Raw genomic sequence first — 20,778 nt, 5'->3', positions numbered from 1 at the left:
ACAATATTTCTGTGCATGAAAGAAACTGAGAAAGTTCTTTCATGCACTTTGCCAGTCAGTATCCACCCAAAGAACCACTATTGTGACTTCTAGTACCACAAATTAGTTTTGTCTGTTCTTAAACTTCATGTAAATGGAATAATACAGTGTGTACTCTTTTGTGTCTGGCTTCTTTCTCCCAACGTAATGTTTTTTAAAAAAGATTTATGCATATTTTTGCACACAATTCATTCCTTTTTATTAATCACATTGAATGAATTTATCACATTTTAAAAAATCCATTCTCCCATTGATGGACATTTTTTTTTTGAGACAGAGTCTTGCTCTTTCACTGAGGCCGGAGTGCAATGGCGTGATCTTGGCTCCCTGCAACCTCTGCCTCCCAGGCTCAAGTGATTCTCCTGCTTCAGCCTCCTGATTAGCTGGGATTACAGGCGTGCACCACCACGTCTGGCTAATTTTTATATTTTTTAGTAGAGACAGGGTTTTCACTGTGTTGGTCAGGCTAGTCTCGAACTCCTGATATCAAGTGATCTGCCTGCCTTGGCCTCCCAAAGTGCTGGGATTACAGGCGTGAGCCACCGTGCCTAGCTAGCTATGAATATTCTTGTACAAATTGTTTTTTAGCAGGGGGATATATGCCCTCATTTCTCTTGGGTGTATACCTAGGAGTAAAATCTCTGGGTTGTAGGTTATGATTATGTTTAACTTTAAGAGAAAATGTCAAGCAGTTTTCTAAAGCAGTTGGCTAATACTCCCACTAGCAATGTATGAGAGCCCAGTTGCTTCACATACTTGCCAATACTTGGGAAGGATGGTTAGTCCTTTCAATGTTAGCCATTCTCAGGGATGTGTACTGGTATCACACTGTAGTTTTAATTTGCACTTCCCTGGTGATTATTAGTATTATGTTTTTATATGCTTATTGGCTATTCACATATCTTCTTTTATAAAGTGCCTAAGTAAGTCCATTGCCCAACTTTTTTTGAGGCAGGGTCTTGCTCTGTTGCCCAGGCTGGAGTGCAGTGGCATGATCACAGCTCACTTCAGCCTTCATCTCCTGGGCTCATGTGATTCTTCCTCCTCAGCCTCCCAAGGAGCTATGACTACAGGTGTGCACCACTGCACCCAGCTGTCAAGTTTAAACTCTTAAAATAGCTCGTGACTTTCTTGTCTTTCTAAGAAACGTTTGCTATCTCACAGTTGTGAAGATACTCTGGTATGCTTTCTTCTAAAATCTTTATAGTTTTAGCTTTCACATTTAGGTCTATGACTTATCGTGAATAAATTTTGATGTACAGTGTGAGAAAGGGCTCCAGGTTCATTTTTTTTTTCCAGATGGCTATCCAGTTGTTTCAGCACCATTAATTGAAAATGCCTTCTGTTTCCCATTGTTGCATGTAGACAGTCAAGTGGTCTTATATGGGTATCTAATTTTAGACTCTCTTTTTAAAAATTCCAATTATCAGATAATTGACATCTTGACAGTATTGAGTCTTCCATTTAAAGAACATGGTGTATCTCTTCATTTATATAGATCTTGAATTTTTCTCAGCAATATAACAGAAACTTTACTATTTACATCATCAATGTTTTTAGTTTTTCATTTATTTTTATCCATTTCGTTTTTTAGAGGTGGGGATTTCCCTTTGTTGCCCAAGCTGGCCTCAACATCCTGGGCTCAAGTGATCCACCTGCCTCAGCCTCCCAAGTAATTGGCATTACAGGCACAAGCCACTATGCCCAGCCATCTTTTTTTTTTTTTTTTTTTTTTTTTTTTTTTTTTAAATAGCATTTGCCTCCGTCATCCTGTTCTGCTTTGGCCCAATGTACTGCCATCATCCTGGGACTTTCCAGTCTTCTTAAGAATTCCCTTTATATTTCTCCTCTGTTCGATTCCTGTTTGTTGCTGTTGTTGATTTTTTTCATCTTCTGTATCCTTGGTTTCTTGGTTTACTCCCAGTTTTGGTGGAACACATCATTCAGTAGTTTCCACATATGTAATTACTTGGCAGGTCCTTCTTGCTGGCTTGCTGTGCAGGTGGAGCTGATTTACTGCAACTGCTGTATTGCAATTGAGAAAGAGTTGAATAAACATACAGCAAGCTATGTAGCAGACCAGAGTTTATTACTCAAATCAATCTCCCTGAAAATTCAGAGACTGGAGATTTTTTAAGGATAATTTGGTGTGCAGAGGGTTATGGAATGGGTGCTGCTGATTGGTTGCAGATGAAATCACAGGGATGTGGTCCTCATATGCTGAGTCAGCCTCTGGGTGAGGGCCACAGGACTGGTTGAGTCATGGGTTGTGGGTCCAGGTGGAGTCAGTCAGCTTCCAGAAATGGAAGAGTCTGGAAAAACGTCTCAAAAGACCAATCTTAGGTCCTACAGTAGTGATGTTATCTATAGGAATAACCAAGGAAGTTACAAGTCTTGTGACCTCCAGAACAATGGCTGATTATCATTTAACTATGCCTACATCTTAGTGTAATTCATAATCCTAACCTTTTGGCCTTTCAATAGTTTTTCAAAGCTAGTTTGGGTACCAAATTGGAGGGCGTGGGGTTAGTTTGGGGAAGGGCTATTATCATCCCTGCTTTAAGTTGAACTATGAACTAAATTGCTCCCAAAATCTCAGCCTATGCTCAGGAATGTACAAGGGCAGCTTGAGGTTAGAAGCAAGATGGAGTCAGCTATGTCAGATTTCTCTTGCTGTCATAATTTTGCAAAAATGGTTTCACATAGTTGATTAATAATTTGGCCAAATAAGACATCTTTTTTCCTCATGATTTTGAAGCAATTGTTCCACTGTCCTCTAACTTCTAATTTTGCTATTAGGAAGTCCAGTACCATTCTGATACTCAGTTTTTTGCATGTTACCTGATTTTTCTTTTTCTTTCTTTTTTTTTTTCTTTGAGATGGAGTCTCGCACTGTCACCCAGCCTGGAGTGCAGTAGTGTTGATCTCTGCTCACTGCAACCTCTGGCTGCCAGGTTCAAGTGATTACCCTGCCTCAGCCTCCCGAGTAGCTGGGACTACAGCCGCCCACCACCACACCTGGCTAATTTTTGTATTTTTACTAGAGATGGGGTTTCACCAGGTTGGCCAGGCTGGTCTCGAACTCCTGGCCTCATGATCTGCCCACCTCGGCCTCCCAAAGTGCTGGGATTATAGGTGTGAGCCACTGTGCCCAGCCCATTACCTGATTTTTCTATCTGGTAACTTTTAGGATCTTGTTTTTATTCGTGGTGTGCTAAACTTTCACAGTGATGTGATATGCCTTGTAATGATGTGAGTCTTTTTCATTAATTTTACTGGGCACAAGGGCCCTTTTCTCTGGAAATACATGTCCTGGAATTTTTTTTGCCTGTTATTAATTTGATAATATCTTCTCATCCATTTTCTTTCTTTTTTCTGAAACTTCTACTAATTTGATGTTGGACCTCTTGGATTGATTTCTCAACTGACATCTTTTGCTCTTCTATTTTTCTTCAATACATCTCTTTCTTATCTTTTTTTTTTTTTTTTTTTTTTTTGAGACGGAGTCTTGCTCTGTCACGCCCAGGAGGAGTGCAGTGGCGCAATCTCGACTCACTGCCACCTCTGCCTCCCAGGTTCAAACTATTCTCCTGCCTCAGCCCCCTGAGTAGCTGGACGACAGGTGCACGCCACTACGCCCAGCTAATTTTTGTATTTTTAGTAGAGACGGGGTTTCACCATGTTGGCAAGTCTCAACCTCTTGACCTTCTGATCTGCCCACCTCGGCCTCCCAAAGTGCTGGGATTACAGGCATGAGCCACCACACCCAGACCCTCCTATCTTTTTTTTTTTTTTTTTTTAAGAAAGGGAGATTTCTTCATCTTCTACCCTTTTAATTTTTTCTATCTTTTAAGCAATGTTTAAAAGTTTCTCCTCTTTAAAAATTACCCTCTCTTTTTAAAAATAGCATCCTGCAATTGTTAAATGACTGGAATATGTTTCTTATATTTCTTTGAGAATATGAATTGTAAGATTAAAAATTTTTATTCTTTTGTATCCTGCATTGTCTCTGTTTATATATATGTGTATATGCTTTTTTCTTCTCATTCTTTTATAGTATAAGCTTTATTCAAATGTATGAGCATCCTTAGCTAAATATATGTAAGAAAGAGCTCTTAGAAAAACTCTGGAAATTTTGTATTGGCCGAGCTTGTCAATCAGTGGGCTTCATTATAGATAGGCTAATCAGATGGCAAATTAACTTTTGATAGTTGACCTCTTTTTGTTTTTTGAGACAGAGTCTTGCTCTGTCGCCCAGGCTGGAGTGCAAGGGCGTGATCTCAGCTCACTGCAATCTCCGCCTCCTGGGTTCAAGCAATCCTCCTGCCTCAGCCTCCTGAGTAGCTGAGATTACATGCGTGTGCCACCACGTCTGGTTAATTTTTGTATTTTTAGTAAAGATGGGGTTTCACCATGTTAGCCAGGCTGGTCTCGAACTCCTGACCTCAGGTGATCTACCTGCCTTGGCCTCCCAAAGTGCTAGGATTACAGGCATGAGCCACCATGCCCAGCTGATAGCTGACCTCTTAATGTCAGTGTCTGTGGATCTTTTTCCCTTGGGCAGTTCAGTTTCTCAAGTGGAAGACCCTCCAATCTCCTGCCTGAAGAGTTTAAACCTGGCTGCTGGCACTCCGGTATCTACAGGGGAAGGAGGCTGAGGGAAGTCTCACTGTTCAGTATGAAGCCTTCCCTGAGTCCCTTTGTTTTCATTTTAGCATCTGAACTCTACTATGTCTAAAGTCTTTAGCCCAGATCCCAGAAACCAGGGCTTCTCTAGTTTCATTTTTCTTGTTTGCCATGGGGAGGAAGTGAGGAAGCCATCTGGTATGGGGGTGAGGATCTGGAGGTTCAATTGCCCCATATGTATACTTTCAATGATTGCTCCTGCTTTCAGCATTGTCCCTTATTTGCACTATCTATATTGCCCCTGGTGTCTCCAATCCTTGAGTTTTCCAGATGCTTCTCAGCAGATTTTCCAACTGCAGATGGGGACACCAAGACTTTGTGCCCTTTGCTCTGCTGAATGAATTACTGTGCCTCCATTCTGCTTTCTACCTTTCAAAAACTTGCAGATGGTTTTTTTTTATTGCTTTCAATATCCTTTTATCACTTTTATTGCTTGCATTTAATGGGATTTTAGGAAGAAATGGTTAATAGCAAGTCCTCTTTGGTTTGTTTCTAAAGCTAAAAGACAGACTGTGGCCCTGGAACTGCTTGAATCTGAAAGAAAATATGTCATTAACATCTCTCTGATCTTGAAGATAAAAGCCACATTCCAGGGGTCAGATGGAAAGAGGAATTCCAAAGAGAGAAGGTATCCATGCACTCATTGCCTTTGCTTTTCAGATTCATTAGGATTTAAGGTAAGTGGTTTATTGTTTCCACTTTGGGATTTCTGGGGCCTATAAAGAGTCCCAGAAATAGTCTTTGAAAAGAGAAGAGGCAGTGATGGCAGGTGTCTTGGTTCACTTTGTGCTGCTATGACAGAATATCATAGACTGGATAACTTATAATGAATAGAAATTTATTCTCTCACAATCCTGGAGACTGGGAAGTCTAAGATCGAGGCGCTGGCAGATTCAGTCTCTGGTTCCAAGATGGCACTTTGTTGTTGTATCTTCCAGAGAGGAGGAATATTGCAGCCTTACATGGCAGAAGAGCAGGAGAGAGCAGGAGAACCCACACCCTCAGGCCCCTTTTGTAGTGGCAATAATCCATTCACAGGGCGGAGTTCTCACAACCTAAACACCCACCATAGGCCCCACCTCCCAGTACTGTTGCAATGGGGGTTCAGTTTCCAGCACATGAATTATGGGGGACACATTTAGATCATAGCAATAGGGAACCCCTGGCAAGTCTTAAACTTAGATTTTCATCAAGGTAAGAAAATGAGTATAGTCTCCTGGGCCTTCAGTGTCTCTAACATGTCTTTTAAAAACTTAAAGGGGGAAAAAATGCTACAGTGAGGGAGGCATTGGTCTCTGTTGCCATCTGCATGGAGTCCCAATGGGTCACAGGTCTCTTAGAAGCACAGGAGAATGAATGTGTGGCAAACCGAAGCACTCAGTGGCCATTAGAGAAATGACACAGGGCTGATATAAGTCTGGACCTGGGCCTTATTATTCGTGTGGGTGATCTCATAGTACTGGGTAATGCATGGGGGTGTGTGTGTGTGTGCTCATAGGGTCTGCCACCTGTTGCAACAGCACGCTTTCACAATGTCACAACACTCCACCTATATCTGTTCATAGTCTAGATTTTTTTCTGTTTCCCTCTCTGTTGGGAGAAAGTAGGAAGGAGGAAAGTAAGACTTGGTGAAAAAGATTAATGTAATGAATATATAATAATCCAGAAAAATTGAGGAAAAGGCCAATCCAAAAGAATGGAAAGTCTGGATTATGGATTACTATGGACATATGTGGCATTATTACTTTAAACATTCCATCGGGTAATATACACTGGTGGTTCATAAATTCTGAATCTACCCAGGGAAGCCCCTAATTATATTTTCTTGCTCCTTACCATCCCCCCAAATCTATTTGACTTGGTGGCTGCCAACAATATACTCAGAACACACTGCTGCCCTCCTACCTAAATGACCGAGTGAGTCACTACTCCCTGACAGACCCACGAGTGGCCTATTTTCAAGAGTTATTTTACTACAAAACTGAGGTAAACAAAATGCAAAGCAACAAGAACAGAAAGGCTAAGGTGACCCAGCTAAAGCTGTGACCATCTGGACTGGGCCTCACCTCTCAGACACTGCCCAGAGATTCTCAGCCATCCTTCCTTCCCCATCTGACCCTTCCCATTCCCCCTCCTTGACCCTCCCAGCTGCGCTGCAGGCCTCTGGAAGTCTCTATGGGCTCCAGCTGTCTTGCTGTTGCCAAAGACCTACTCAGTTTATGGTAATGAAATCTAAAGGCGGTGTACCCTTTGGTGTGGCTTTGCTTCCACATAGAAAATTCTAAGCCAGCAGCATCTCTTCTTAGTCTGAAAATCTGGGGAGGTGGGGTAAGTCAGGGAAAAGAGAAAACTGTTTACTGTGGAAGGGAGTAGTAAGCAGCTGCTCTGCTAGGCACTTGATTTGTAACTTCACGAAATGTTCAGCAGAACCTGTGACCCCTACCTTACAGACGAAGGCACTAAGGCCCGGAGAAGCTTAAAGCCGCAGAACCAATTAGTGCCGGGATTCAAATGCAAGCCTGCCCGACCCTGTACTGTGTGCTCTTATACATCAGACCACTTCTCCAAGGCCACCGCCTTCATTAACAGCAATATGTAAAGTTTCTCAGAGAGTCAGAAGCATACAGTTGTCTCTTCCTATTTCAAAACTCAGTCTTCCCTCTTGAACAGCCTGTACGTTTTTACTTCAGATCTCAGTTGATTTGTTAAGTAGGACTGCTAGATATGTTTGTCTAGCCCTTGTTGCAAGCCTCCAGCAGGCGGGAGGTCATAGGGGAGAGACCAGACCCTGCAGAAGATTTGGGTAGATAAAAGAGAGGGCCCTTATTGACTTGCTGCCACTTCCTATTTTTCTAAGTGGTTCTCTTATGACCCATCACTGGGAGGAAGGAGTAGATCTCTCCCTCAAATCCTACGAGATTGAAAAATTAAAGCTATCATACAATCCTCTATGAAAGTAAGATCATAGTTATTTCAAGATATCTGTGATAATGCTATTCATGTTAGTTATTTGCTGGACTAACCCTCTTTTTCTTTGCATGGACCAAGCAGAGAAAAGCTTCAACCCCACCCTCTTCATTAGTACTGCATATGAAGTCTCTGGTTTTGAGCTTGGCGGTACAGCCGTTTTTCTATTTTAGGGTTAGATTTTCATTATCCTCCTCCACTCATTATCTTTCTTCTTTTTTTTTTTTTTAAAGCTTTCCTGAAACCTCTGTGTGTACTTTATTTCTTTCTTTATTTTTTTGAGACATGATCTCACTCTGTTGCCCAGGCTGGAGTGCAGTGGCACGATCTCGGCTCGTTGTAACCTCCACTTGCTGGGTTCAAGCGATTCTCCTGCCTCCGCCTCCTGAGTAGCCGAGATTACAGGCACACACCACCATGCCTAGCTAATTTTTATATTTTTAGTAGAGACGAGGTTTCGCCATGTTCGTCAGGCTGGTTTCGAACTCCTGACCTCAAGTGATCTGTCCACCTCGGCCTCTCAAAGTGCTGGGATTACAGGTGTGAGCCGCTGTGCCCAGCCTTTGTGTGTACTTTAAATAGACCAGCTGAAGGAAATACAAAGCAGAATGAGATTGTTCCTTTTCTCTATCGGCATTTTTCTCCATGCAAAGATGAAAATGAGTATATTAAAAAAAAAAAAAAAAACATTTGCTAACTTTCCTACCACAAATCACAAGCCTCCAGCAATTTTTACGCCATTGGAAAGTAAGCTGGGTTGCAAATAACCCACGTGCAAGTACAACTTGACACTCAAGCCTGAGGTGGCCACATCTTCTCCAACCTATTAAATAAAGCCTTAGGTTTTTCCTAAAAAAAAGTGAGTCACTCAAGAGCTTCCTCAGCCTGTTTGAAGCCAGCCCTGCCCTTGGCTGAAAAGGTTGGAATTTTCAGGGGCACATGCTGCTGGCTGAAACCTGGGCAGAACTTGAGGGCTATAGTTCATTTGTTTTGTTTAGAGACAGGGTCTCTGTCTGTTGCCCAGGCTGGAGAAGGGTGCAGCGGCCCAATCACAACTCACTGCAGCCTCAAACTTCTGGGCTCAAGTGATCGTCCCGCCTCAGCATCCCCAGCTGGGATTACAGGCATGAGCCACCCTGTGTTCTTATACATCATACCACTAACAGCTACTTTTTCAGTTTATTATAAAGACGGTGTCTTGCTCTGTTGCCCAGGCTGTAATTTGTCGAAGGATCACAGAAGTTGGAGTTCTGGGCTTTTTGGCTCTGACTCACCTAGGTAGAGCTACAGCCTCAGGATTACAGTTCTGTCTGAACACTTATGGAGGGAGCAGTGATCAGCTCAGCAGGATTGTCAATTAGCCTTGTAAGCTAAACTCCAGTGCTATGTCCACCAAGAGCTTAACAAGCTTCGTGCTGCAGATCACCACCAGGTGGCACATGTTTAATGATCATGCCCATCCAGGGTGGCGGGAACCTGCTACTGCCAAGCTCAGGAGTTATTTTGGCCTCATTCTGGGCTGGCAAAAGCTAAGTTTTAACCTGAAACTATAACTGGATTTTTCTTGCTTGCTTTTAGTGTATTTCCCTCATTGATTAAGTACTATATTGTTAGGAGATAAAAACTTTGAAGGCTTTAGAAATAATAAACTACTAATGTTGCCATAATTTCATCCCCAGTAAGGAATAGGAAAAAAAAGCTGAGCTCTGAGTACTTCATCTTCATGAAAAAGTTGCTTCTGGGCGTCAGGTCTGGCGCCAGGCAAAAGAGTGAAACAGGTGAAGTGTGGCTGTACTTCTTGCCGTCTTTCTCCCTTTGCTCTCTGTCTTCTGATTTCACACTCCTCCCTAATTTCAAATAATACCCTTGTTAAATTTTTTTAAAAGGTTTAAAGCCCGTTTTCAATATTTCATATAGAACCCACTGTAGGTCATTGTTTTTCGTGTAACTTATGTGCTTCCACAATACTTGATGGGGGCCTTAGCCTTCTCCGACCCCACCCTGAAATCTCAAACAGTCATCCCAGTGGGCAGTCGAGGAGGAGATTGGTACCAGCTCTCCCATTCTCCAAGTACATTGACCACAGTGTAGCAGAATGCAGCTCTCTAGAAAGAAAGGGAGAAGGAAAGAAGAAAGGGAAGGAGAGAGGGAGGGAGGGAGGGAGGGAGAGAGGAAGGGAGGAAGAAAGGGAGGGAGGGAGGGAAATGAAGGAAAAAGGAAATCGATAATCCAAGACATTATATACACATATAGACAACTCTTCACAAAGTCAGATGTTCCCATTTTGCCCTAACATCTTCCAGGTTCACACCAGGACTATTACACAAAGTCATTTACAACCACTGGTTAGGAAGAAATCTTTTGCACCTAGATCTTTGGCTGGTGCAGCATTTTACTCTTTCAGTACAATCAGTTGTATTTTTCTCCATCAGGTTTATGATCTTCTCCCAGTCAGTATACCCCCTAGCTACCCCTCCAAATTCCCCTCTGATCTGGACAGGGATTTCTTTGATCTCCTAAGCCCACTGTTCCATTGTAAGCTCTCAGGTCAGGAGGCCCCTCCTCTTTCGTACCTGTGGGGGATCCAGGCACAGGGGGTGGAGGGAGTGGAAGATGGGAGTGGAAGGCTTCCTCGTATCCTTTCATAGGGGGCTAGGTACCCTATTCTCGTGTTTGTGTGTCTCCTCTGAGCTACAGTCACAGGGGTCACTTTGCTTTGCTTGGAAATGAGTTGCAAAAAACCTCCTCTCGATCTGGCATCCTTCCTATTGTTCCAACAAAGGTTTGCTTGTTGGGAAATCACCCCAGTTGTCCACGAGTTTACTCTCATTTGACCCTGGGGAAATATTCAAGTAAATTCAGATCAACCAGACCATCTCTTTTCTGTTTGTTAAACTTGCAGTGCTGAAAGCATAAAGGAACCTACCTTAAGTCACCAAGTTAGAGCTCCAATCCTTGCTGTAACCCAGAAAAACTCTGCTTCTTTTTATTTTTTTCTTCCTCTTTTCTATAGGCCTCTAATCACATCACTCTTACCCAGCTAGTCCCCCTTCCTCTTCCTCCCATGATTCTCTATCTCTCCTCTCCACCCCACCCTTCTCTGACGTCTCCCTTCTTCCCTTCATTACTTCTGAAAAAGGGAAAAAAAAGAAAAAAGGAGGTACATTGCAAGATGGAGAAGAGAGGGATGGAAGGGTAGAAAAAGTGCTTTGTAAAATTCCAGGGAGTAACAAGCCAGGCCTGGTCAGTAGCTGTGTTAGGCCGTTCTCACATTGCTATAAAGAATACCTGAGACTGGGTAATTTATAAAGTAAAGAGGTTTAATTGGATCACGGTTCTGCAGGCTGTACAGGAAGCACGATGCTGGCATCTGCTCAGCCTCTGGGGAGGCCTCAGGAAACTTACAATTATGGTGGAAGGCGAAGGGGAAGCAGGCATGTCACATGGCCACAGCAGGAGCAAGACAGAGAGATGGGAGGTGCTACGCACTTTTAAACAGCCAGATTTCATGAGAACTCACTCACTGTCACTATCACTTGGTGGGACAGTACCAAAAGGGATGGTGCTAAACCATTCACGAGAAATTCACCCTCATGATACAATCACCTCTCACCAAGCCCCACTTCCAACACTGGGGGTTACATTTCAGTATGAGAGTTGGGCGGGGACACACATCCAAACTGTATTAATAGCCTGCCCAGACAAGACTGTCCTGGCCCAGTATTCCTCTTAGAAACTGAAGAAAAGGAAAAAAGAAACCCTCTGATACCCTACAACTCCCTGAGCTTTTTAGTTGCCAACTTTAAACAAATTTTCCTACTGACCTAAATAGCAGTCTCCTACTGGTAGCTGAGAATGGTCACGTAGATGCCACCTCAGTGCTGCATCTACAACACTAATTAGAATAGACTATTTTGCACATCTAGGAATAGCTCCAAAACATTGAAAAAGGTATCCCTTAGAATTTCCACTAAGTGTCATTTAAATGAGCATGTAAAAAGGTCTTTCAAGTGATGTGCTTTTTATTTATTTGTATTTTATTTATTTATTTATTTAGTTTGAGACAGAGTCTCACTTTGTTACCCAGGCTGGGGTAAAGTGGCATGATCTCAGCTCACTGCAACCTGTACCTCCCGGATTCAAGTGATTCTCCTGCCTTAGCCTCCCAAGTAGCTGGAATTACAGGTGCATGCCACCATGCCCAGCTAATTCTTGTACTTTTAGTAGAGACAGTGTTTTGCCATGTTGGCCGGGCTGGTCTGGAACTCCTGACCTCAGGTGATCCACCCGACTCCCAAAGTGCTGGGATTACAGGTGTGGCATGCCAGGCCTCTTTATTAGTTCAATACACATTTGTATAGAAGCCATTAGTAAAGGTTGTTTTTTTTTTTTGTATTTTTTTTTTTTTTTGTAGTCAGGATATCTGCTATTAGGTGTGCAATGAAAAACTTTAAAAAATCCTAAATGCAGGCCTGTGACTCACAGTATGTTGGATGGCTGGGAGAATGGGCCCTGCTGCATGTATTTTTGCAGGGTCCTTTCTTCTCTACACCTAGTTTGTGTGATTCCGTCTCTATTCTGTTTCAAGCCTCTTCCCTGGCTCTTTACGGTACCTCGTCCAGCAGCACCTGGATCTGCTTCATGCACTGCAGGAAAGGGTCCTGAAGTGGCCACGCCAAGGCGTTCTTGGAGATTTATTCCTTAAGTTAACAAATGATGAGGTAAGGTGTTTTCTGCCCCTCTATACATTTTACTTATATGGATTTGTGTCTCGTTTGTCTACTTCTCTTAATAGAGAATCTAGAAGCAGTGAATTTCACAGCTAGAACCACTGAGATCTAGTCTAACTTTCTCATTCTACATACAGATGATGGAATGATTCAGAGAGATTTAAAAGCCTCGCCGAAATCACCCCGCTAGCTAGGTAGTTGGAGATGTGTGACTTTCAGAGCCCTAAGTTAGGTCTTCTGACTTCTAGTTCATAACTTTCCACTGTACTATAACTGCCTCCGTTGAATACACATGTGGACGTGTGTATGTATTGTGTGTGTGTGTGTTTATATAAATGTATGTATATATATTTGTGGGCCAGGTGTGGTGGCTCGTGCCTGTAATCCCAACACTTAGGGAGGCTGAGGCAGGAGAATTGTTTGAACCCAGGACTTCAAAACTAGCCTGAGCAACACAGCAAGACCCTGTCTCTATTAAATTTTTTAAAAAGTATATATACATTAAAATATGTATATATATGCATGTGTGTATATATATATACACATATATACACACATGAGATATATACACACTCATGCATATATATACACATGAGAGTTTGTATATACATGTGTATTTTCACACACAATTTTCATTCCTTGGAGATTTTTTTTTAAATGTGATGGGTGGCTGTTATCTTGAATTTTGCAATCTCTATAATATCCTACAAAGAAAATATGATCCAAGTCAGAGGCTGCAAACTCAAATGCCTACAGGGCCAGACAGTGGCATAAATGAGTGAAGTGAACACAGTATGGACTGGTGTGAAGTGTGAGCTGCAGTGGAGCAGCTGTGTTGTTATACAAGGAATAGCTACTCAGCTTTATCCAATCATTATGCAGGAAAAAAGGACTAGAGTTGCCAGAGCTTCTGATATTTTAAGAAAAGCTGGAAATCCAGAATTTTGTGGGAAATTTTCTTATTTTTAAAAGATTGTGTGGGCTAATTAAAATTGGTCTGCAAGCCAGACTTCCTGAAATCACTTTCTGTGTATCAATTATTCTGAACTGTGGGTAACAATACAAAGTTTGCAAATTATTTTCTTCTATAGACTAGAGTGCATATAATGTACTAATATCCTCTAATATCACTTTTACTCGCTTGTGTTTAGTATGCTTCCTTTAGCTGAGAATTATTATAACTTTAGAAGCTGAGAATGATTTTCCTAAGGGGATAATGCATAGATAAATATGCAATTAGTGGAAATATGCAATTACTAGAAAATGTTGTGAACTACTGATCTGGACGACATGAAGTGGGATGGGCAGAGTCCCTCATCTGGACGTACATGATTGACTGAAATGAAATGGAATTACAAAAATAAAATATACATTTTTATTGTTACATGACTAAAAAAATACATTTTCAGCTTACATGAACCTCCCTCTTCCCTGGATTTATTATTTCACTTTCTCTCATTAGGGAGGCGATGCTGAGTTTTGATTCCAAAGCAGTAGGGATGTTTACCTTAAAACCAAAATTTTTTTTAAGATACATTTTTTTTTTGAGCTGGAGTCTCACTCTGTCCCTCAGGCTAGAGTGCAGTGGCGCAATCTCGGCTCACTGCAAGCTCCGCCTCCCGGGTTCACGCCATTCTCCTGCCTCAGCCTCTCCCGAGTAGCTGAGATTACAGGCTCTCGCCATCATGCCTGGCTAATTTTTTGTATTTTAGTAGAGACGGGGTTTCACCGTGTTGCCCAGGCTGGTCTTGAACTCCTGAGCTCAGGCAATCTACCTGCCTTGGCCTCCCAAAGTGCTAGGATTACAGGAGTGAGCCACCGAGCCTGGGCTAAGATAAATTTTTTAAAGCCTCAAAATATATAAAATAAAGAACATATTAAATGAATAAGATAATCTCTGCGAAGTAGTCTTCTTTTACATATATGACTCTATAAAAATATTATAGATCCTGTTTTCAGGTTCTTACCATGCATTTTTGTGTTTGTTTTGAAGAATAATTTCTTGGATTATTATGTTGCCTACCTAAGGGACCTGCCTGAGTGCATCTCATTGGTTCATGTTGTAGTCCTGAAAGAGGTGAGTTAACGCCATATATATGCTATCCTTCATCTGCACATGGCATCATATGATGTCGCTCATCCACCCAGTCAATACGGCACATGCACTGTGCTTTCTAGGCTGGGGAATGGCCTGAACACAGCCACTGATACTACTAACTGGCATTAAAGGAACTCACTTGAGGATCAGTGCCATTGTATTGGTCCCCTCCCTGCCTTACTGACCCACTGTTCCATTCCGTTGGAACTATAGACAAACTATAGTTCTATAATGGGCATTCTATGCAGAGATCTCCAGGCTGCTTACATGCTGTATGTGGTGGGTTTTTTCCAGTCTCAGAAGATGTGAATCTGAATATTAAACTTCAGTCATCCTTTGTCAGTTTATAAGATCATAAGGTGGCTCTAGTCATGTGCTTGAAGTATTGCTATCGCAATGATACATTAGGTGCTCAGTAAGCACATACACATCTATAACAATTTAGTTATTTCAGATCAATAGGAAAAAACAGCATCAGAAGCCCCAAGACTAAGAGTTAATCAAATTTCACAAGAGATGAGAGGCTCTGTCTTACTAAGTTTCTACTTCAACCCCCCACTACTCCCAACCCAGTATAATGCCTACCATGTTGGCTTTCAGCAAATATCTGGGAAAGAGAAGAGAAGGAAAAGGAAGGGACATGGAGAAAGTGCAGCATGTCTTCTGCGGCCAGGCCAGCTGACTGGGTTCTAATGACGCTCCCTTTTCCATTCTCCTGAGGCACCAAGTCTCCCTTAGAGCCTATTACTACACCATTGTCACGATTACTTGCTGGAGAGTCTTAATGAATTAATTCAGCTCAAATACAGTTTATTGAGTGCCTGCTTCTGTCTGAAACTGCGCTGAGTGGAAGGAGAGGGTAGTTTGGAAATTTGGGTGGATTCAAAATAAGTATTTGATATGCTCCCTGCGGGAGAAGAGCTGTCTCCTAGAGCATGTCCCTGAACATGTGGCCTCTCCCATGAGAGATCAATGCTCTATGACAATCTCTGGGAAGAAAATGCTCTGGGAGGAAACCCTTCCTACTCTGGTGGGACTGATTCAGAGGTTCTGCTGCCACAGCTGGAGGAACACTGAAGAGTGACTTGACCTTTCTTTCATTCAGGGTGATGAAGAAATTAAATCTGACATCTACACGTTGTTTTTTCACATAGTCCAGCGCATCCCTGAATATCTGATACATCTGCAGGTAGGCATGGGTGGGAAAGCCACCAAACTGATTTGCATGCTAAATAATTACTGGTTTTGGCTTCCAACTGAGAAATACTGTAAAGCCTCAAGAATCATTAATATTTCTAAGAAGTGTTTACTTAGATTGTTATGATTACATGATAACTCATAATACCCTGTGGTATGAGCTAAATTTTTTTTTTTTTTTTTTTTGAGACAGAGTCTTGCCCTGTCACCCAGGCTGGAGTACACTGGTGCGATCTTGGCTCACTGCAACCTCTGCCTCCTGGGTTCAAGTGACTCTCCTGCCTCAGCCTCCCGAGTAGCTGGGATTACAGGCATGTGCCACCATGCCCAGCTAATTTTTGTATTTTTAGTAGAGATGAGGTTTCACCATGTTGGCCAGGCTGCTCTTGAACTCCTGACCTCAAGTGATCTGCCTGCCTCAGCCTCCCAAAGTGGTGGGGTTACAGGTGTGAGCCACTGCAGCCAGCCTAAAATCTTTATTTCTAAAAATTTTCAGCTCATGATGCCTACCTCTGAAATTCTATTTTTACTTACCAGCAACTTCCACCTCAGCTGATCCAGGATCTTTCTAGAACCACTCCTGCTAGATTCTAAGCACCTCATCCAGTTCTTCCCATTTTGGTTTTACAGCTATCTAAATGCTACCACATGACATCCAAATATCCATCTAACCTGCTCACTTAACTGCTATCCTGACTACTTTCTTTTGGCATGGGTCCAAGATTCTACCATGCCATGCTTAAGCTTTATGTCACAGAAGAGGCATGAAGATGATGAGCTGATGTCTTCACACCATTTTCCTGCAGGGCTTGTGATATCCTAGAGGAAGAAAAGTTGAAAGAGACGTTCACTAACCCCCACCAGACCCTCTTCTTCCCACCACCCACCTGTTCTGGTTTAATTGCTGACTGATCTTCTTAAGTAATTCAATGAAAGCATCTTAGAAATGCTTAGGATTAATTTAAGGTAGAAGTAGTCCAGTAGTCCAGTATCAAAGTATCAATATTGAAAAGACTTTTTTTGGGACAGGGTCTGGCTCTTTTGCTCAGGCTGGAGTGCAGTGGTGTGATCTTGGCTCGATCTTGGCTCACTGCAGCGTCAACCTCCCAGGCTCAAGCAATGCTCCCACCTCGGCCTCCTGAGTAGTTGAGACTATAGGCGCTTGCCACCATGCCTGGCTTACTTTTGTATTTATTTATTTTTTTTTTGAGACGGAGTCTCGCTCTGTCACCCAGGCTGGAGTACAGTGGCGCGATCTCAGCTCACTGCAACCTCTGCCTCCCACGTTCATGCCGTTTTCCTGCCTCAGCCTCCCGCGTAGCTGGGACTACAGGCGCCCACCACCACACCCGGCTAATTTTTGTGTTTTTAGTGGAGATGGGGTTTCACCGTGTTAGCCAGGATGGTCTCGATCTCCTGGTGATCTGCCCGCCTTGCCTCCCAAAGTGCTGGGATTACAGGTGTGAGCCACCACCCGTGCCCTGAAAAGACTTTCAATTGTATATAGCTTTAGATCCTAAAAGCATTTTCTCACAATAATGATCTTTTTTAATCCTTTCAACAATCCCATGAAATAGGTATTATTGTTGTCATGTTTTACAAGAGAAAATCTAGGGCCGAAGAAGTTAACAATTTACCCAAGTTAACACACCTAGTAGGTAAAAAAAACTAGGACTGAAACCCAGGTTTTGCAAATAGTAGAATATGGCAAACAAGCCCCGGTTCCACTCTCTGACTTGAGTTCAAATCTTGCCTCCATTATTTACTAGATGTGTGACCTGATGAAGATCATTTACCTTCTTCGTACCTCGATTTCCTTATTTGTTAAATGGAGTTTATAATGGTACCTATTTAAGCAGGTTGCGGTAACAATTAAATGAGATAATATATGTAAAGGGCTTACTACCTGGCAATAGGAAGTACTCGATACATTTTAGCTTTCCCAAATCCAAGTCCTAGGCATGTTCCACTACAGCACAGTGGGGAATGTAACAGGAGGGGCCACCAGGCTTGATCATAAACATCCCCCTCCCTCGCCTGCCTTGATGCCTGACGTTCTCAACATTGGTCTGGCTCTTTTGAGTTAAGGCACTACTTATAGACAGTAATTGTTAGAATGCCGCTATTATTTCAGAGGTCTACTTAGGAGATGCTTCTAACTTTTCAGATGAAATTATTTTATGTTCACATTCAACTCAAACAGGTACGATAGTGACTTATTTTCTGTTGGTATGATAGAGAGCAGCCAGTTTGACCTTTCAGCATATAATTAGATGGGTCGTGTGTATTGTTCATTGTTTTGATTAAATGGCTATGAATCTCCCACAATAGATCAAGGTGAGGTGCAGAAGAGAAAAAACAAATTTTCATGCTAATTATGCAATGCTGCTTCCTTTTCCCCTCCATCCAGAACGTCCTGAAGTTCACAGAGCAGGAGCACCCTGACTATTATCTACTACTGGTGTGTGTCCAGCGCCTCCGAGTATTTATCTCACACTACACCCTGCTGTTTCAATGCAATGAAGATTTGCTTATTCAGAAACGGAAAAAGCTCAAGAAGTAAGGTTCTGATGGTGCGGTCCAGAGGGTCGAAGACCAGTTACTATGGGTGTCTTTCACAAGTAACCACGTTGTGTGTTAAGTAGCTGAAATGCAGTGGTGGGAGGTAGAAGGGAAGAGAGAAGGGGAGAGAAAGAGCTAGTCAGGCTGGCTATAGGAGCAAGACACTGACTACCCGGTGGAAATTATTTTAGCAAAAAAACCACTTCACTCTACTGCTTACATACACCCGCTCTCATCCCATGTTGCTAACCACCTCAAAAATAGTTCAACTGCCCTGAACTTGCCTGGTTCAAAATTGCAGTTAAAAGGCCGCAACATAGTTTTCTTTATTAATTCAACAGATATTTATTGAGCACCTATTGTGTGTCAGGCACTGTTCCATGCACTGAATATACTGAAAGGAACAAAATGGCCCCGACCAAATCTTTGCCACATGGAGCTTCCTTTTTAGAGTTGGACAGTGAACAAATAAATAAGATGGTGATATGTGATATGGATAAAAATAAAGCAAATAAGGGAGAGGAATTTCAAATAGGTTTTATATTAGGGAGAAATAGGAAGTGTTGATTAGGGAGAATCTGAGCTTCAGAGGGAACAGAAGCAACCCACAGCACAGCTTCCTAATGACCTGGATTTCCTTCAATTTCATCCCAACTCCTGTGGAGGAAAACAACCATTTCTGTGGAAGCTTCAGACCAGAAAAAGATGCTGTCTCCCAAGCCAGGGCTCCTGTTATGGAAGATGTCTCTCCATACCCCCAACCCCTTCCCCCAAGCTCTTTTCAGCCAGTGAATCAGCTTCCCTAGTCCTGCCAGCTTGCACCCTATTAAGTAAAGGAACTTAGTTTGCAAAGGCCCCTGGAGATAGAGACCTTCACAGCAAACTTTATCTGAGACATCTATCTTTTTTGGCATAATCTATGTGTTCAGAGAGCCAGTTTGCTACTGTACAACCTGAGAACTGTTACTTCCATTCTGTTAGGTCATCCATGGCGAAACTGTACAAAGGGCTGGCTTCCCAGTGCGCCAATGCTGGGCAAGATGCTTCCCCCACTGCAGGTCCTGAGGCTGTCCGTGACACTGGGATCCACTCAGAAGAGTTGCTGCAACCCTACCCTTCTGCTCCCAGTTCTGGCCCTGCCGTCACGTAAGCACCTGTTGCTGTGGGAAGGTTAATGCCAATGCCTTTGGGACCCAGCCAGTCTGTGTGGGTTAGCAGGGCAGCCTAGATTCCTCCAGCCCCTTTCCCTATCAGGCCTATATGTGCCAGCCAAGCAGCCAACCCGATGCTTGGGTCCCAGAGGAAGGCACTAATGTTAAGGGACAGGTGTAGAAAGTGGGAAGAGAGGCAGAAAGTAGATATTTACTTCATGGATCACTTCAACTCTTGAGGCAGTTACAAAACTTCATCTTCTTTGAAATGCAACAAATAGAGCCAAAATATGAAACCCCTAGAGATTATACCCAGACTGAACAATATGGCTGCCACTGCACTCTGCGTATGGAAAATAAAACTCCCAATCTTTCTTCCAAGTTAAAAGATAATTCAAATGAGGTCAATATTTTGTTTCACTCTTTCACATGTTAACGTGACACCTAATTTTCATTTTAAGACCACCAGAGTAAGATACTGGTTTTAGCATTTATATTTGCATTGTTTTTATTTTTTTTGAGACCGAAGTACAATGGCATGATCTCAGCTCACTGCAACCTCCGCCTCCCAGGTTCAAGGGATTCTCCTGCCTCAGCCTCCCGACTAGCTGGGATTACAGGCGCCTGCCACCATGCCCGGCTAATTTTTGTACTTTTAGTAGAGACGGGGTTTTACCATGTTGGCCAGGCTGCCACCATGCCTGGCTAATTTTTGTACTTTTAGTAGAGACGGGGTTTTACCATGTTGGCCAGGCTGGTCTCAAACTCCTGACCTCAGGTGATCTGTCTGCCTCGGCCTCCCAAAGTCTTTGTGCATTTTTGTGGTAGAATTAAAATATGAATACATAAACTAGCAGAATAACCACTTCTGGTCAGTGTCCATTTACGTCTGTCAATTTAAGTCCAGAACAACTGGACATCCCATCTGATGGTACCCTATCCTAGTTTGTAAACTGTGTAAATTATCCATTACCCATGACTCCAAAACCAAAAACCCTCCATGAAATTGGGCATATCGAGTGACAGCTTTTACATGTTGGTAATTCTTTGTGGGTGGAAGTTTGAGATGAATTATATAGCATGCTTTACAGTGACAAGGAATATTTTAAAATTTTTATTATGAAAATTTCAAATTTACGTAGAAGAGTTCAGTGAACTCCACACGCCCTCATCCAGATTCAACAGTTATCAAGATCATGCCACGTTTACTTTATCTAGGAACGTAATTTGTTTCTGAGTGTGCAGATCCACAAGTCGAACAGAAGTTGAGTTTCCATTATTTTATATGACCCTGCTAGGGCAAGCAAGGGAGAGAAGAGAGTTGAAGGTGTGCCTTGGAGCACCGCAG

The 20,778-nt window shown here is 42.6% G+C and overlaps 1 protein-coding gene across 13 annotated transcripts in view; it reads left to right on the top strand.

Moving 5' to 3' along the window:
- The window catches only part of ARHGEF33 (Rho guanine nucleotide exchange factor 33), a 108,298-nt gene that overhangs the window by 48,582 nt on the left and 38,938 nt on the right, over positions 1 to 20,778 (top strand). For all 13 annotated transcript variants that reach the window (XM_030800538.1, XM_003262762.4, XM_030800542.1 and 10 more), the window contains 6 exons: positions 5,224 to 5,353; positions 12,281 to 12,413; positions 14,416 to 14,499; positions 15,626 to 15,709; positions 18,128 to 18,276; positions 19,261 to 19,425. In XM_030800538.1, the coding sequence (XP_030656398.1) occupies positions 5,224 to 5,353; positions 12,281 to 12,413; positions 14,416 to 14,499; positions 15,626 to 15,709; positions 18,128 to 18,276; positions 19,261 to 19,425 (745 nt within the window). The remainder of the gene's footprint in view (positions 1 to 5,223; positions 5,354 to 12,280; positions 12,414 to 14,415; positions 14,500 to 15,625; positions 15,710 to 18,127; positions 18,277 to 19,260; positions 19,426 to 20,778) is intronic.

This window comes from Nomascus leucogenys, chromosome 19, assembly GCF_006542625.1.
Source record: "Nomascus leucogenys isolate Asia chromosome 19, Asia_NLE_v1, whole genome shotgun sequence".
Classification (NCBI taxonomy): domain Eukaryota; kingdom Metazoa; phylum Chordata; class Mammalia; order Primates; family Hylobatidae; genus Nomascus; species Nomascus leucogenys.
The sequence above is the reverse complement of the archived record's forward strand: the minus strand, read 5'-3'. Positions and strand labels throughout refer to the sequence as shown.